The sequence below is a fragment of the Anticarsia gemmatalis genome, chromosome 7 (genome assembly GCF_050436995.1).
Source record: "Anticarsia gemmatalis isolate Benzon Research Colony breed Stoneville strain chromosome 7, ilAntGemm2 primary, whole genome shotgun sequence".
Classification (NCBI taxonomy): domain Eukaryota; kingdom Metazoa; phylum Arthropoda; class Insecta; order Lepidoptera; family Erebidae; genus Anticarsia; species Anticarsia gemmatalis.
This window is the reverse complement of record NC_134751.1, coordinates 12,535,199-12,555,071: the sequence shown is the minus strand read 5'-3', so window position 1 is coordinate 12,555,071 and position 19,873 is coordinate 12,535,199. Positions and strand designations below refer to the sequence as shown.

At 33.6% G+C, this 19,873-nt stretch overlaps 1 protein-coding gene across 2 annotated transcripts; it reads right to left on the bottom strand.

Annotated features, from left to right (window-relative positions):
• LOC142974052 (proton-coupled amino acid transporter-like protein pathetic) lies at window positions 1-17,111 on the bottom strand. 2 transcript variants are annotated; one of them, XM_076116162.1, is made up of 9 exons: window positions 16,524-17,111; window positions 7,836-7,970; window positions 6,840-6,990; window positions 5,759-5,880; window positions 3,575-3,659; window positions 2,946-3,190; window positions 2,307-2,519; window positions 805-974; window positions 1-472 (listed from the first exon to the last, which is right to left on the bottom strand). In XM_076116162.1, exons 1-9 carry the CDS (start codon window positions 16,541-16,543, stop codon window positions 234-236), a joined length of 1,380 nt encoding a protein of 459 aa, XP_075972277.1. In that variant the 5' UTR covers window positions 16,544-17,111; the 3' UTR covers window positions 1-233. The 2 variants fall into 2 exon arrangements, with proteins under 2 accessions (XP_075972277.1, XP_075972275.1); XM_076116160.1 differs by lacking the exon at window positions 16,524-17,111 and adding an exon at window positions 14,665-14,870.
• Between the last annotated feature and the right edge of the window lie 2,762 nt (window positions 17,112-19,873).

Sequence of the window (19,873 nt, the reverse complement as noted above, 5' to 3'; positions counted from 1 at the left end):
ATTCACAAAATATTTTATTATTTTAAAGTAGGTTATAAAATTTTAACGTGTGTTTAACACAACCGCAAACAACCTGAAAATATAATACCTAAATGTTCATATATATAACATTGAACACTCAGTTTTATTTACAATAATTTATTAATACTTATTTCATAGTTTACCTAACTATATTTACAAAGTAATCTAAAATATAAAATATTGCTCACAATATCACAATTTTTACTTATAAACTAGTTAGTCCTAATAATTTCTCTAATACTTTGTGTAACTCCGGCAACAAGCACAAATGTTCCGAACACTATGAGAGTGATGTCTTTGACGAGAATCCAGTTGAATTTGCCAAGGCCCCTCTCCCAGTGGAAGATGAGGTCCATGATGGAAGGTGCGATGAGGCCAAGGAAGGAGTAGAAGAAGGCTCCTTCTAGGCCGATAACTTGTTCCAGGCTGGGTAAAGTTGCCGCTGCTATCACTGTAAGAAAAAAGTGAAGACTTTAGCTAAGAGCATAGAGTGAAAAAAGGATAATAGGTACGATATTATTAAGCGGAAATTAGACAGATTTTGACAAACTGCAAGCTACGTTGTTTCTGTTCGAAATACTTTTCTTGGTCTTTAGGTTTGTGTCTGTGATTTCAGGTACCGTAACCTTAATTTTCTATCGTGTTTATAACCCGTTGCTTTATGATATTCTCTGTGATCTTGTTAGCACATAACTTTAGTATATGCCAACGAGTAAATACATAGTTGGTCTGACCACAAAGTGCAACTAGGTGTAAATTTAAAGGGTAGTAAATGGTACAAACCAGTAAGAATAGCGAACACAGCTCGCATGATGCCTTGCGCGAGGGTGTGGTACTTTTGCGCGACATGTTCCTTGGTATTCCGCCATACGATCTCCATGGGCACGTAGAACTGCAGCGTGTAGGTGAAGAAAATTGCCAGTACGATGAAACCCTTAGCAGCTAGTGCGGGGCTGGAAATAAATAAGAAATTAGATTTTCTTTTCTCTAACTCTACTGTAACTAAAAAAAAGTATAAACAGGTGATTCAATCAGAAACGGGCGTAATTTCCTAGGTTTTCTTCTGACTTTACTTTCCGAACAGGTGGTAATTTGTTACCCGGTAAACTTTGAATTATTACTTATCCGTACAATAATTATATTACTTATTTGTTCTAGATATTTTTTTATATATTTATAGCTTTGTGGTTTGTGTAGTCATTTCTCCTAAAGAAAGGATAGAGACTCGGATAATAATATTTTAAATACGGAGTGATAGTATAGAGTTATAGTCTATGTATATTCTTAAGCCAGGTAATTGCCAAATAGCTCTATATGTTATAATATTTCTAACTCATAACATAAAGGTATTTGAACCGTCTTGTTTGTTACCTACATGTATTAATAGCGTACCTATCCATCGATTGGCAGGCGTATCTATTACAACATTGTGATTGTTTGTAAACAATATTGCGCCTATTCGTGATGTTGTCAAGTACAGTGCCAGATATAAAAATAAACATGAAAACGCCGCATCTCTATTGAATAGAATCATAGAGCGATGATCATGTCAATTTAAAAATAAATGTATTGGTGTTCGACTTTTGGAATCAAGACACGTGACAATATCGTGAACGTTTAAAAAAATACATGCACCAATAATAAAGACGAACGGCAGGTTTGTATGAAGAATTCGTACAGCTTATCAAATGTCATGTTTAGGTTTACTTTTTGTTTTAATTGGTAGCTAATATGATAGACAAGCTTATTTTAAAATTCTTATATTTTTTAAAGTTGGGAGGTAAAAGTTATGTCCATTTTTAGAAGCCCCGATAGTTCGCTAAATTGCTCAGATGCTGTCAAAACCACAATCCAAAACAACGACAAATTAGCGGATGCGTAGACGTCAGACTAACAGTGACGTCTCATGAGATTTTCTTTTTCTTTAGTTGTCAACAAATATAAGCCATAGACCAAAAATTATTATTTAAATAAACAAATACTTTCTAATTAATCCGGACTTCTAAAAATAATACTCCCAAATATAAATAAGTGACTTAGTCCCCTTAATAAGTGGTACAAATTCTGTTACGAAACAACACAAACTTTAAGCTGTACGAAATCTGCCGATCTCTTTTATACCCTATGATGTTTTTGGTACTGGCTGAAAATTGGTGTGTCATTTTTAAATACTGTTAGGTTTTTTCTTAACTTCATAGAGCACTTGAGTATTTTTTATTCTTAACTTAACAAAATTAAATTAGTTTTCATAGATTACTACACATAGTTGATTACTCAATACTTACTATTCAAGAGTAGGCAGGTTCAAAGTAATACTGCCCAAAGCTTTATCTCCGTATCGTACATATCCGAGGAAGCCCATGAACATGTACAGCAGGACCACTACCGACATAGTGATGTTGAGTACTCCAGGGCAGCCGAGGAAGTGCTGCGGCTTGGCCATCGTGTTCTCAACCGGCAGGACCACGCCGATACCCTCCATCGCGAATATAACTGTACTGGAATTAAATGTATACAAATTAAAGTTCTGCTTTTTGACAGCTGCTTTGAATGAGCCTATTGATTTTCTATGTTTAAAGAGAGTACACGAAAGGAAGATATTTTGATGTAATAATGTATTTTTTAAGTTGCACATTGTTTAAAATTTAAACAATAATGTAATGGTAGAAAGAAGATAGCTCAAATTTTCGGCAGGTAAAGAAGGCTGGAATTTTCTATAGTAAGTATTTTGACATAGAGCTTCTCATAAAAAAGCAAAACACAGCTTTTCCATCCGTGGCGCCCCCTTAATATAATTTTAATTTTATGATAACGTAATTTGTGATCGCGTTGATTGCCTCTCTTTTCTTTACAGGAGTTTTATCTTTTATCGTTTAGGTAGAAATCATCTACAATCATATAATTAGTCATAAAAACTTGCTTACCCAATAAAAAGAGGTAGTTTTCCGATATCAACCGACATCGGTTGGCTGTCAACAGGCTGGAAGTCCGAGAAGATGTAGTAGAGACAAATAAGGAATGTAAGAACTAAGAGTACGTTGGCGAACCCAGAGAACGGCGCTAGGTATTTCAAGTTCTTGATCTGAGTGAATATCAGAATAGGGACGCAGAACATTAGGCAGTACATTGTCTCGCTGATTCCGTTGTCCGCGTAATAGTCGTCTACGATCTGAAATAGAAAAGAATACATATACATTCTTGTCTTCGGTCTTTATTCTAGTGTAACAAATATAGATCATTAGGTTGGGCTTTGCTTTGCTTTGATTTGTAGAAAATTATTTCAGAATGCGATTTTTACCAAAGATTAAGATTTTCAAAAAGGATCATAAGAATTCATAAGTTTAATGAGTTAGCAATTTTAGATTAATGGAGGCGGTTGGCGCTGAAATTAAACTTCTTGTTTATGACTATTGTTGAGCAAACGTAGCCATTTAAATAAAATATAAAAGAAAATTCACAGTTGACATTCACAAAGCGATGATGCAAAATAAAATCTAGTTTGCAGCAGAAAACATCTAAATAAATATAATAAGTTGTCAGCCGTCCAAAATACCTGTTTGACGGATTCCACGAGTAAGATGACATACACTGCACAGGCGCCAAGAATGGTGAAAGCCATAGCCCAGTCTATAAATATCCTGAAATAAGAAAATTATCATTGTCATACAACGTCTGTCTTAGATCAAAATAAAGTAAAGCAACTACAAGTCTACACAACGGTTTTAGAACTTTTGGACTTCCGCGACTAATACAGAAAATAATGCAACGATTCTTAATATCGATTAACAAAATTTGGTATCGTAAACAAAACTTTCGTCGCTTTCAACTCCCATAGTATTGTATTTTAAACTATGACCTATATGTCTTTAAAATCAATTCAAATGGCTTTTTGATTTCTTGGAACTAAATTAGACGTAACCAGCGTAAAATATCAACCAATTTATTAATTGCTGCCGGTTTGTTCAACATAATAATATGATTAAAGAATGAAAGCCATATTCATGAAGGAAGTCTTTCTCGCAATTCATAACAGAAGGCCATATATCTCGCTTACTACAATCTACGCTAGTAGCCACCATGCGAATAAATAATTAAAAAACCTTATCAGTAATCGATTGAGTGAGAGCGTCAAGCAACCATAGACTAAATAAACGTGATTCAGTATCCACGTGTCCGCCATTAATGAATCGGCAGATGATATTATGTAGTAACCTTTAAATAAAGGTTACTATTACTGAACGTATTCTTTATTGGTCTAATTACAACATAATTTTATCACACTGGAACATCGTGATATGGTATTTTAAGACCACGAATCGGCTTTTTAATTGTCAGTTATTAAAGATGGTGGCCGAATAGGCTGTTAGAGAAAAAAGTTAATTGTATCTTGATGGGCGATATTACGATTTGGGCAGGCGCCTCTGCTATCATCGCACGGGTTAACGTGGGTTCGATTTCCAAATGTTACAAAAACAAAATCTTGGCTATACGTTGTGTCCGTCACATGAATAAGAAATCTTGTAGGGTTTGACTAATGAAATAAGACAAATGCTCGCTTTCACTAAATATATTTAGAACTTGTCCTTTCAAATACTTTATGCATCTAGCCTCGCTGAACATATTCAATCTTTCAAAGCTCTATATTATGAAGCATTCAAATTATTCCATTGAAAAAAAAAAATTACATAGATTGTAATGTTTAATTCCAATTGATTATGTTCAAGTACTCATAAAAATTTCGTAATAAAGAGGGCAGGCAAATTATGAAGTTGTTAAGCGATTTTTGTAGCTGACCAAACCTATTTGTAATAGACATACTCATTATACATACTAAGGGTTCGTATATTATTGCAAGCATTCTTATTGTTACACATGCTGGGTGTACCAATAAACAAATAAGCAATTCTGACATTGAAATTATGTAGTGATCAAATCGTTTAGAGCCTATTTGTATAACCATTGTTAGGAACAGTAAACAGTATTGTCAGTCTATTGTGATTATTTTGCGACTCGGCTTAGAAAGAATAACTTTGTATGAGATAATCAGATATTGTACAATGTACAACAATGTAGGTTCAACACGTGCATCGTGATACAGTATCGGAAAAAACTGTATTTGTGATATAGCCTTCAGCTTTATAAACATGTATTATTTATAGCCGACCCGCGCAACTTCGCTTGCGTCACATAAGAGAGAATGGGTCAAAATTTTCCCCGTTTTTGTAACATTTCTTACTGCTGCTCTGCTCCTATTGGTCGTAGCGTGATGATATATAGCCTATAACCTTCCTCGATAAATGGGTTATCTAACACTGAAAGAAGTTTTCGAATCGGACCCGTAGTTCCTGAGATTAGCGCGTTCAAACAAACAAACAAACAAACAAACTCTTCAGCTTTATAATATTAGTATAGATGACACTCTTTAACACATCATGTTTTCGCGGTTTTTGTATTGCATAAATTTTCATTTGTGTAATAAGGGTAGACCTTTTGTCAAAAACTAGTCTATTCTGATTAGATTTATATTATTAAATTGGGAAAATACTTAATGATTTCCTGAAAAATTTGTCCATCTCGAAAACAGAACTAAGCTTAGTATATCATCTATGTTATAAAATCAAGATAAAAATTACGACTTTATTACTTGCACTATGTAATTATTACTGCAATTAAGAGAGGGTGTGTTACCCGAGAGTAAAAATAAGCAGCGATGGATAGAGTACAAATAAATACGTACCGTGATGCTTTAGACATTTTCCTTAATGGTTGAGGTCCTGTAGCAAATACAGCTTCGACGGTTTCAGCGTAACCTAGTGCAGGAACTTTAGTCACTCTTGATACCTCTTGCGATGTTTTCACCTGAAAATATACGTAGATTTTACAGATAAAGTAATGTGACGCGTCTGAGGGCCGGTTTTAATAACATTTTCCTATTTTTTTCCGTCAAAATCAGAAATGTATTCTGGACTAGCTGACCCGCGCAACTTCGCTTGCGTCACATAAGAGAGAATGGGTCAAAATTGTCCCCGTTTTTGTAACATTTTTCACCCGTACTCTGCTCCTATTGGTAGTTGCGTGATGATATATAGCCTATAACCTTCCTCGATTAATGGACTATCTAACACTGACAGAATTTTTCAAATCGGACCAGTAGTTCCTGAGATTAGCGCGTTCAAACAAACAAACAAACAAACAAACTCTTCAGCTTTATAATATTAGTATAGATTAAAGTAGTTAGTAGTAAGTAGTAAAGTAGTTTTAGCTCAATCACGCAATTTCACTCGCGCACTTTCTTTAATCAATTCATCCCTATCCTTATCTAATTAGCTGCGAAAGCTTATCAGTTACGCATTCGTATTTATAATACAGCAAGGAATGTGCATTTTGCTTGTAAAAAATATTGTTTTTTTTTGCGTCCTGTTGTTGGACAAAAGTTTCCCCACTTTCCTTCCTGCGACTGTTTACTTCTTACCTAATTAAATTTAGGTATCAAATGCTACCTACACTCGATGCACAGGATATTCCGCATAACTGGCACATGACCAATATTTCAAATGAGCTAAATAATATTAAAATTAGTGATAGAGATACGACCCGTGTGCTCTGCTCGCGCGAAATTAGAATAGAATGAAATATAGCTTAATTATTTTAAAAAGGACCTTGTTTGATAACTGTAGAGTTTTATCATAATCCGTTCAGTAGTTATTGCGTAAAAGAGTTTTACATTATATGGTCTCTGCCTATTCCTATGATAAAAAGGTGTGATTTTGTGATAGTATTAATTCGTTTTTACAATTATTATAATTAAAAGGACTTACCAATAAATAAACGCAATGTGTACAAATGTAGCCCAATATTATGGTACCGATGATGCCGACTACTGTGCCCGCATTCTTGAACGCAGCAGGCATTGCTAGGATACCGGAGCCAAGAGAGGATTTCAGGAGATTCGCGAATGACCTCACGTCACTGCAAAAACAAGATTTTATTCAGTTAGTAACTTATACTACTGCTGTCACCATTATTTTAGAACATAAGCTAGCTTTTTCAGATAGGTAGACTAGGTTGTGAACATTACCTACGAGTAGGCCTATAGCTAATATTTACAACCTACCCAGCATGGATTCAGTCATTTTGACGTGACGGCAATAGAGTTTTGGAATGTTATTGCAATGTAGATGTTTCTATAATTAATACAGCAGCAGTAAAAACCTCTATCATGTGAGTTTGCACACAATTAAAATATTGTAACGAATTCACGTTATATGTTATGTATTTATATAGCTTTGCACTTGGCAAGTACAGGGAATACTTATGAATGAATAACCGCAGAAATATTTTATCAGTACATCGTTAATTATAAAAATAAGTACCTAGTAGCATTTCCTGACTGAATATTTGTTCTTATAATGCTTGCCAATAACTATCAGTATTTGTATTCAATAAAATCTCATAACGAATTGATTTTTGCAGAACGCAAACATTAATATGACGCGACGTTTAAACCATTTTCATATTTATTATGGTCGCTCAGTGTCCAAAAACCAGCAGTCATTCTTTTTTTTCATTGTGCTCTCTCTATATGATCTCTCTTAAATATTATACCAAATCGATTGCTCCTCATTTCTTAGGTTGCGTTTCCACTAATTAAATACGAGGCGGTGCTCAAGAAATATAAATCTCTGCCATTAGGATTACCCGTGCTTAGCACCTCTAAGCAGTACCTAGCAGCAGCTACCTCGCACATTTCTTGATAAAATACAGCCTAAAAAACAAAACGTTTTCCTTCATTATATTAATTTATAGGTACTTACGAGTTTGCATGTTCCAATTTTCTGTTCTGAAACGGATCATACGCGTTCATCTCCAAATCATTCTCTTTACATTTCGTGTTGATTGTGTTAATGGATATCGTCGATGGATAGATTCCATTTTCCGTTATGATGGCTCTGGAAAAGACAAACAGTTTGAAATGTAGCAATGTATAGGTCACTCAGCGATTACGTAGATTGTGTGCAATAATAGATGTTGCGGTTATTTGCGGTTTATAGCATTTGCTATTATTTGATTTGTAGTGTATATGTGTAATTAATAGTTGTAATAGTGTTTGAATAGTTTATTTATCGTAGAATATCAATATTGTCAGGCGCTGTTATTTTTGCCAATTTTAGTGTCGCTATGTGTGAGGTTTAGAGTCTAGTATCCATATTAAATAAATATTTGTATGACTTTTACATAGTCGGAACAGATTGATATTTGCTAAGATACGTTAGTTTATGTCGAGTACGTTTTAACGCGTAGATTATACGTTCTATAAAAATAGCAGATTTTTTTATCGAAATAATTTATTTCTAGTCTCCGTCTCCTAGATATCTTTAATTTGACATTTCTATTTCATTGTCGTCTGGTTAGAAATACAGAGGGCAACAACGAAGTGTATTTATATAGTTTGTCACGTCTGGAGTTAAAGAATGCATGTATTTCGTGAATAAAGTGTGGTGCAGACTCGCGAAACATTTTGACGCCAACACGTTTTATTTTCGGATTGAGCATGTATCTAATGGCATATTATCTGTATAACGGTCTTGTAAATCATGCAGTATTGAGCACACGAATTTATTCAAAATTTTTGTAAGATTTTTTTCAAAGTATGTCAATGTTAGGCCGATTTTACCTCTCATGAATTAAGAGTAGAATAGTTTTACTTATTGATAAAGTGACAGTTTTTTTAGATGTTCAGTCTTAATCTGCGAATATTTTCTTTCCACCAAAGTGCTTCTTAAAATAATCTTTTTATAATCGAACTAAAAGAATACTTAGTATCCATAGCAGTACAATAATTTTGAATCTTGATTCTACAAGCCTTATAAGCTTATACTTAAGTGGTCGTGGAAGACACTATCTGTACCGAAAATACAACCTCATGACATAATCGTGTTTATTTCCTCAACTTTAAAATACATCATTATTTGTTGTGGTTGCTCTCATTAACAATTTCGTATAAAACTACTTCAAAGAGGAAAATTGTTGGTTTCCCTATTTTTCCTTTTTCAGTTCATATTTATGTTTTGCAAAGTCATTGCAAGGCAAAACCTATAATTCCTTTTCTATTAGACAATCGAGGTTGCGGTTTTCCTACACCGCAGCACTAGTTATTTATTATTTAACGCCAAGTTGTGCAAGATTTTCCGATTCTTACTGACATTTAAAGGTCCTTCTATTGTCTTACGGCTAACGTTAACCAAAAAAAAAAGATTTCCTTTATAACATCAACGTGAATTGTTTTTGACTTAGATAAGATATTTAACCAACAAAATATTTTACAGATATCAGTTGAGGTATGTAAGAAACTTTGCATAAAATAGAATGTTTTCTATGTTATTCATTATTTCCTAAACTCAAACAATTTCATCATCATCATTAGCCTAGCCTTTCTTCCTATTGGCGCCGGCTTTCTTTCTCATTGGATGCGGCATTTAATTTTACATGAATCAACTATCTATCGGACCTCCACAACGGTTGTCAGACTGACTCGTACAATTTCATAATATCAATATTAGCTTCGCACAATCAAGACAAGTCATAGACTGCTTACTATTCCGAAGTCAATAAAATTATATAGTTTTAGTGAATTCCATTTCAGTATGCCTAAAATACATGAACTGAATAAATGTAAACACTTAAAGATTGACAGTGTTTGATTTCAACATCAATCAATGCTGCCTCCGGATTTACTATGTTTAATTCAAATGTTGAAAGATATTTAGCGATTTAGCTGAATCATGTTTATATGAATTTATTTACTTGTTATATGATTTGCAGATTATAAAATCACCAAATAGAGCAACTGGTATTGCTATTTTCGTCTCCCACGTAGTTTATTATGCTTTAGTCACATTCCTTTTAGTTCGAAGTTAATTGGTGTCAATAGAAATGTGTATAGATGAAGGAAAACCTTGTGAGGAAAATGTCGTGGGGAAATTCTGGATGCCAATGAGTTAATTGAAAAAATGTCGCGGGAATAACAAGCTAAATAGCGTTTGGTTAGCGTTATGGACCTAGATATTGTTTCTAGTCATTCTTGATCAAAAGTTAGACGTTATTTAATCAAAACCGACATCCATTTACCTATTTTACTTGTCATGTTTAAAGGGTTAAAACAAGGCTCTCTACTAAGTTGTGTGACTATAGCGAAAAACATTAGACTTTATATCTTCTGACTTCTTTAATAAATGGTGAAATACTACGCAACTCATCTAAATCAGAATAGTAATAAAATAGTACCATATGTCGCGTGGCATTATGCTGATATTCCTACATACACATAAGCCTACTTAATCCTTTCAAAGTACACTCATATTATACTGCATAGTTTAATTAAAGGCTTTAGAGATACGACAATGACAGTTATCACTGCAATCTTAGTATATGTGTCTACAATTTATACATATACTACTTGTTTGAAGTTTACTTAGTATGTGATCACGTTTTTTATGAATGGGATAAATTGTCATCTTGGTAATACGTTTATTGAAGCGAACTTGATCTATTTGCGATATAATCTAGATTAAAGTAGTGATAGGTACCTATTCGAGGTTTAAGGAAAATTTGTGACGTAGATGGTTTTATGCCGGAAGGTAATCAGATTACATAGTCATACTTTTAAGATGTCTTTATTAGTTATCGTAATTTTTGGTTGTTAATTTATCTATATAACTATGTATTTAGAAGTAGGTATATAAGTATGTTTAACAGTTATTTGGTTACCGTAGTACAAGCGCATAGTTTGGAATCAAATGACCGAGTTGTATAGTTATGTTTATTTATTTATATTTTATCCATCATCATCAGCTTGGCTTTCCAACGATGTAAGAGTCTTCCAGTCTTAACGAATGCAGCTGTATACAAGTATTTAACAATTATTACATTTTATCCATTATCTATTTACGTAAAATGTATTATGTCTGCCTGACCTTCCTCTATTCACGAAAATCGCATGAAAATTCATACAGCACTTTTCTATGGGGATTTTCTATGGGGGGGAGGGGATGTGGAAGATTTTGTTTATTACTTGTAGTGTTTATGTTGCTACAGGAAGTAAACAACAACAGGAGAACATTTCCGAGCCTATTATTCACGCATTATACTATGAAAAATTACCTTATGTAATGTGTTGATGGCTTGATGCACATGTTCAGTGCAACAACACGTGATTATTTAAACGTGATTGTGATATTTTGGACTTATGCCATCATTGTCGCCATAGGCTATGTTTGTTGCTAATTTATGACGCTTCTTGATGTATTAATTTAGAGAAATAATCACTGACTTACTGAATTTGAAGCCTGTATTCAATAGTATAATTTATTGGACAGTACATGATGAAAATCCATTTTTAAGGTTCAAAGGCTCTTGTATAATATGAGGTCGAAAATTTTGCGAAAAAATATTTTAAGTTAGTTTTGAATGAACGGCCCTTATGGGCCCTTCCATTATTTTTAAGCTGTAACTACTTAAAATTTAATTCCTATAGCGAAAGCCTAAACCTTTTCTCTCTTTTTGTAATTTAAACTCTTTTTTAGACTAGACATAACATCAATGACGGACCATTGGTGTTCTGTGTAGTCTGTTTAGTCCTATGAATAAAACCAATCGGTCCCTACAATGGCCCACTAAATAAAACAAATTAATGGTAAATGTATATACGTTTTTTCATCGTTTCAAGGTTACAAGTTAAATGATAATCACTCAAAACGGAATGAACGCAAATTGGCAATAATCAATGAATGAATGAAGCTTGGCTGACCGATTGGTTTCAACATTTTTAGGGTTCCGTACCCAAAGGGTAAAACGGGAGGGTCCCGCTTCGGGCTCACGCACGAAGGGTTGTATCCAAAAAAATACGAAAAATCACGTTTATTGTATGGGGAACTCCCATAATATAAAAAAAAATGTATTTGTTGTTAAAGCGGCAACGAAAATACCTATATCATTTGTGAAAATTTCAGCTTTCTAGCTATCACGGTTTATGAGATACAGCCTGGAGACAGATAGACAGACTGACAGACAGCGGAGGCTTAGCAATCCCTATTAGTCCGACTCGCGCTTGGCCGGTATTTTTATAAACTTAAAATGGTTATGATTGTTTCATATAAAAGAAGTATTGTATTATCATAGACTATTATGAGAAGAAATAATGTGGATATAATGATTTTCTAAAGTATGAGATCATTTGATTAGTGCATCTTGTCATAATAACGTACAATTTCTTAGATTGTTTCATTTCAATTATTTGTGAAACTACTGAATTGATTTGAAAACATCTATCAGAACAAGATAATAATATGTAGCTTCTTCAGACCCTAACATCAAGTTGTTTAGTAGCTATATAGCATTACGAAAATCAAAAAGATCGAATTTGCGAGCCGTAGTTTGTTCGCGCATGTTTGTATTCTTGTGATGAAAATACTATCTAATGTCACTTATAATTTGATAGCCAAAGTTCAGCTGAATCTAAACTAAACGTGCACATTATAGGTATATCTCGCGGAAGGAAATATTTACCGAAAAACACACCACGAGTTGATGAAACGTAGGCAAAATTTAGTGAAGCAATAACTACAGTTACGTTGGCAACTGCACGAAATATAGAGTTGGCAGACGTTTGTTTCCTACTGCTCTTAGAAGCTGAAACCTATAAAGAGAGTCTTTAAGGAAATTATAACTGCTAATATGAAAAATATATTAGCAAATATGATAGCCGAGTGAAGCTTTGGCCTTCTAAAGACACGAGGCCTTAAACCTAGGCAACACATCAAGGACAATTCAAATTGAGGCGTGTGTTAGAAAGTATTATCACTTGCTTTAACAGTGAAAGAAAAGAATGTGATAAATGTATCTTATCATATTCTCGTCACATTTTTTTCTTTTACTGTTAAAGCTTAACCTGAGTTCTTTGAGTGTTTTCTGGGGAGATACAAAGTCTCGCACTTGGTCAGCGTGATGGGCTTTTCTCTGTAAACTCTCTCATTAAATAAAGAGACTCATGTAACGCAGTTATTCGTTTTTATGACAGCTAAATGTGTGGACGACTTGTTAACTGAAAGGTGTAAACACTTGTAAACAAACAAATCCGCGTGGGCAGGTTGTTTTCATTGAAACTTGCTCTATTTATAACGTACAAAATATTTTTTGACAAAATTATTGCTTGACATTGAATTCTGTTGACTGAAATGTCTGCTGGAAGACATTTGCGCATCATTTAGTTTGAAGACATACTTTGTAGGTCGAGAAACTGATGTTCTCCTTCTCTTGAATGGCAAACAGGTGAAAGACTGCAGCAACTTTATCGATTGGCTTTTATTTTAGAAGATCAAACCAAACGAGTAAGGATTGAGATAGAATAAATTATTTAGAAGTTATCAAAGCATATTACCTAAAAAGAGTTTTAGACAGAGTTTAAGGAACAAGTAAACACGTAACGTAACGTACGTAAACACTTTGACAACTTATTAAATTTTAAAAGACAGTACCTGCTCTAAGAATCGTACTTGTATCGTGGAAACTTTTAGGAACCACCAACCAAGCATACCATACGATTCGAGGATAGATGAATTAGATTATGAGCCACTTTTGTTCGTATCTCCTGTCAAAGCTAGGAATATTTTCGCGGTAACTTCTTTTTTTATAGCTACCGGCTATCTCCTATTTTGGTTGCTTTACGACGTGCTCAACTAACGAACAAAACGTTACGTCATTTTGAAACCGGTTACGACGGTCATTTGCTTGGTCATTATAAAAAAATCGTAGGTATACCATAGCAAATGCTAGCAGGTATATGTTAAAGCAACATGCGATATATACGCGCAGACCCACACGAAACATATAAAGAAGGAAACTTTGTATGTTTTTTGGAGCTAACTCCAAAACTACTCAACCGAAAGTAACAGTTCTTTATCACTTTATCACCAAAATGTAGTCTTGAAACTGTTTAAAAATTGAATGTGAACAGGAAAGTCTTATATTCAAACGAAGACGCCAGCAGAAACGAGTATATTGTACGCAGTTTTTATTCATAAAATCAATCAATGAATTAAATAAAAAAAAAGACACGTGACACAAATTAATATTGACAGGACAGTAAAGAAAGAAAATCGTTATTAAACTTGATTGTAAATGAACGTGAATACGAATTCGAATCAATTGCGTCTTAGTAGTAGTTATTACATCGTTCTACATAATAATATCAAGCGAGACGTATTTAAATCGATTTAATATACTAAAGTTGATAATATTAGTAAAATGTTTGATGAAGTTGAAGTTAGTGCGAGTTTTGTGCAACAATGAATTACACAAGTTTGGCGCCAATTTGTACTACTTTGTAGTGTTTAGTGTCTAAATTATGTGGTTTATTAATAGTTTTATTTATTGCTTAAATGTCAATGACAATCTTGTCGTAGAAATAGATATCAAAGAAAAAAAAATATTTTGTTAAAAAGCAGATCTTTTTATTTACCATAAATAATTTATGCAAAAACACAGTTATCTATTCGGTATCTTATACAAAAAAATCAATTATTTATCCATTTATTAACAATTTATTATTATGTGTTTTTAACAAATAAGAAATAATAAAAAACTTACGTCGAACTGAACTCCTTCATATTATAACTATTAGACATGATCACTGATTTTAATTAACTTATTTTAAAACAAAAAAAAAATCCAAAGATGGCACTTATTTTTTTTTAAATTACTTGTTTATGTATACGTATTTTTTAATCGGATGCATTTTCGCGCGAGCGACATATTGTGTGAACAGCGGTACAGTCAATGGTCGTACGCGTAGTGCGCTATGAACGTATTTATAAAATTAAATATAAAACACGCGTGACCGTTTCAGGGACCTTCTTGGCACATACATTTAGCTCAAGGGCCAGTGGAATCTGGAATTCTGGACCGATATTCTCCTATTGTCACTTATAATAGACCGTGATATAATTGGAAATGTTTTTTTATTATTTCAATCTTATTTTCTGGTAACATTTTTACTTTATTTTCAAAATTTGTGTTTAAATACTTTAATTGTAGACAGACTTTGTTTGTGTTACATTTTTCTTAAGTTCCGTGCATTTAAAATTTTTGATTTATTATTTTATAAACGAAATTGTGAATGTTTGTTCATAGATTTAAAAAGATTTTTGTAGACGTGACTTTTTCTGTTCTATACACCTACTTAATTGCCGTGGGAGAACAGCGTTGTAACTGAAATATTTTGTGACAATCCGAGAACAGTCTTTAATTTGAAATGTAAAGTACTTGTGTAAATGTTGAAAACAATATTAACGTTTGAAAAGGTAATTAAAGAGAAGCAGGAAGAGGCGACACCAGGAAGAACATTCATATATACATAGGTCAAGTCTGTTTTATTTTAGTTTCAAGGATGGAAAGAGTCGTACAACTCAATTTTCTATTTTCCGTTTGACATTTTTGAAATATTGACAACGCAGTCGTTGGTGGCGCTGTTTTGAAGATAGTCATCACACTACCACTCCTTGCGAGGGTCATAGATACAACTCCACCAGAAATAAACATGTTAATTACTTTAAAACAAGTGATTATAAAGTGTGCGTGTCGCGTTTTAATAACTGAGATTTTAAAGAGTTTCTAAAATTTGCCAATTATTTTATTACAATGTAATGCAAAATAAATGCAATGCTAATTATACTTTAATTATAATTTTGATTAAGTAATTATAATAGACAGGTAATATTAAATCTTTATTTTTATGACTAACTTACAAGTAATTTATCTAATTTAATGTTTTCTAGTTATATAATTCCTTGTTAACCCGACTTCAAAAAAGGAGGAGGTTCTCAATTTGACTGTATGCTTTTATTTTTTTTTGGGTTTATTACCTAATAACTTTTTACTGGGTGGACCAATTTTAATGATTCTTGTTTTGTATAAAATGATTATATTTAGTATACCAGTATACCTATAAAGAATTACACAAATGCATCGAAATTTGTTACGTGAAAGTGATTCATGTAGTACATATGCGTGTTTATTTAGTCCCCGCGACACAAGAGCAACTCATAGCGGGGGTTTGTTTTAAAGAAAAAGTATGTAAAGGCAGAAATTTGCAATGGGGAAGTATGTGCATTTTCAAGACTACGCTGGCGCTCTTGCATTGGTGATCTTATGGTAACGTCATTTACTTTATGGTAACGTTATAGAAACGCAAAAAAAATAGTTGTCTCTTGTTTTTCTACTATTTGTGTAGTACTGAAGTCGAACAACTTAGCAGAGAGTCTCGTATGAAAAGTTCGCGGCTGGCGGAGGAATACTAAGTTCAGAATTTGGACAATCAATGACTGGCTTATGCAGCTGACGGTGTTTGATATAGCTACTTTATTTTGTAAAATACTCAGAATAATTGATTATAGTCTGATAAATCGTGCATGTTAAGGCTCTATAATAAGTTGATGGACTATACAAACCTGAGATTATTCGAAGGCATCGTAATTTGTGACGTCTCTTTGATTGGATGCTATTTTTATATTTGATAGATCGTTTGTTCTTGTCAGAATAGATCGCGACAGTCGCTAACGACTGCGTTACGAATTATTTCGTAATGACATCACGTCCATTGAAACGAGTCTCTTAGTGAGAAATGAATGTGAAATGTGTAACAATATTTTAGTAGCATTTGGCACTATCGATCAGACTAGTCATTCTTTCAACTATGTTGGAGTCGGCTTCAAGTCTCACCCGATACAGCTGAATACCAGTATATACATGGAGCGACTGTCTATCGGACCTCCACAACCAAGTTAACCCTCGGTAAGCCTGACTTTCAAGCTTCTGACTACTGGTAACGACTGTGGAATATCTTTGAAAATGACAGCCGGGACGCACAATTTAACGTGCCGAAACATGGAGGGACTCGGTCACCCATCCACAGAACAACCTCGGCATGCGTAGCTTAACCTCAGATACCGATTCGCGCGGCTGTTGTTACTTAGCCACAAGCTCCATTTGGCACACAATGTACTATTTTTAATTTATACTAATGCGCCACTTTTACAAACACTTTTTGGCAGATGAGTACTATGGGACTTAACATGAGAAAACTATAAGAGTTTTCACACCTTGACGTGTATTTATACCTGCTGTCAAGGTGAATGTGAACATCTTTGTTGTATTGCCGTGTAACACAATGTTTGTGAACTTACACACGTCAAAAATTATAAAAATATGCAACTCTTTTACGCCTGTGGCTCCATCTATGATGATGTTTTCGCATCAATATTTTACTCAAGCATTCTCCGGGATATTATATAATGTCTCGAAAATTTGTGTCTAATACAGTTTACTTATTTTGACGTGTAAGATAGACAAACAAACGCACATGATAGTGAGTTTAAATGTATATTTATTTTTGTTTTTCAATACCATTTAAGTCCATGAAAGCATCGAAGTATGCGTTGTCTTGACGCAAATAATCTCGACACTTACGTTGCAATTGCTTATTATTCTAGCCAATAATTCAGTCCGCGGCTTTATTTTTCACTAAAATCATTAAGAATGTGGGGTAACGACCGTTTTATTGAGCAGTGGAAAAAATAAATGTTAGTTTGAACTTTGTAACCACTGTCGTTGGGAGAGGGAACAAATAGAATTCTTAGAGGAAAATAATAGAATCTAATATTTTAGTTACCATTGCGATTCGAACAGGTGGCAGCAGGCGTGCAGTGAGTGCAGATAGTGCATATCAAATCTACTTCTAGGACAAAAGATGATACTCGTTATAACCGGATACTGTTTGGATTGTCGACAGTTTGATTAAAATATATTGTTATGTCTACTATAGTTTAAACGTAAGTTCGTCCTTCTTTTTTAGTCAAATTAAGGCAGACGTGATTATTCATTTCAAAATTGTTAGAAGGCTGGAGACAAAGGTAAGAAGGTATCTATAAATTTCGATGATAATGATCCGTCCCGATATTATGCGATTTGTCAAATTTGGTCATAAGAAATAATAATGTACCAATACTAAAGGAACATAAGAAGTACCTACCACGTCCATTTTTTAGTATATTCCCCATCTTATATTAACAAAACCCACTTGAAAGTTGGCTCGACAGTAGCTCATACCTTTCAAGAGGGAAAATCAGTAACATTGTAATAATACTCTCATAATAAGTAGGCTTTAAGTTAATCCGATAAATGTCTAGTTACGTATCGCTGAAGCACATTTTCTTTGACGTTTACCCGGCGATTGATACTTGATCGTTATCATGGAACGCGCCTTATGCTACCGAAGTGATAAATAGTATTTGAGGGCCTGATTAATACAATTTTCTTAGTTAGCACGTTTTTATCGAGAAAGATAAGTAACTAAATGACAGTTATCGGTAACTACCACAGTTGTAGTCGTGAACACTTCGAAAACAATCAAACTTAAAGCCAATTTTTTGTCACAGAAAGACTTGAATACAGTAAATTGAAGAAAGCAGCAGTCGTTGCATAGTGACGAATTTAACTATTGCAATGCAGACGCCATTAAATTAATATGAATGTATTTCTAAAATGATCGGTATTTCTATCTCGGTGCAATTTCAGCTAGACTTACGGCAGTGAAAATTGGCAGACACCTACTGAAACACGAGTATATATCTGTAGAGAGATAAAGGTCGTCACGCGGAGAGGAAGTGTCGCCGTAAGCGCCGCTCTGGAATGTAAAGAGGTTTTTACACAGGTGACATTTTCACGGCAATATGTGGACGGCAAATCTGCTGCAACTTTTTCAGAAATGCTCACATAATCCGTAATTGGCTTTAACTGACAAGATTATCACTATACGTTTTGATTTCCGAAACTAAAGAGGTGACTTCCTACCACTATCTGCGACTATCGACAACCATCTACCTACCAACAAACTGTGAAATAAATTCGTATCAGCGCCTCTAGCGGGAGTTGTAGGAACTATTTTGCAGTACATTTCAAAATGTCAACATTCGATACTCGATATTACTGACTGTAGAGAGTTACGCTGTTGTCTATCACGTATAACGATTAAATAAACTGCAAAAGACTTAGAATAGGCATGACATGCAGTGTATTGTTTCCTGTCATTGTCAGCCGGCAGAAATATTTTTCATTACTAGTCCTCTTAATGATTTTCCTTTAACTAATTACTGGAATATTCTAACACCTCCTACACCTGTAACGGTCCTTTGTTTTTGCCAAATAAATAATAAACAGCTTTTTTACCGCGCTCTGCGAACATGCGACACAAATAAACCGTTATTAAATATTTTTACGTGCGTTTTTCGTGTTCTCTGAAAATAGATTAAAACTGTTTTGAGTGAAACGTTTTAGTAAAATTACATCATACAGGGCTTTTAGAATAAAGAATAAAAACAAACGCAAAATAATGTCAATTGTTCTTTTTTATTATATATTTTGGTATCTCAGTGGTTTAATGAAAAGTGAAGAGTTTATAATAATTTAGCAAAAATAATTTACCTGAATGAATTTTATTATTTTTTTTATTTATGTCAATTTTAATCAGTCAATTATAAAATAAGCCACGTGTCCTACATTTCAAATTGGTCAAGGTTAATGTGACAAGCGTTTTAGTATGTTATGTCTGTCCTCCTGAAATATTGTGAAATTACTTACTTATTATATTTAAAAAAAACTAACTATCTCACACAGCGTCATAAAAAGCGAATTCTTTATAATATGGGATACGATTAAAAGAAAATTGTTTGATTGTTGTTAGCACAGGTTATCAATAATATTTAATAAGATAAAAAAAAGTGTTGAAGCTTCTCTCTTCTTC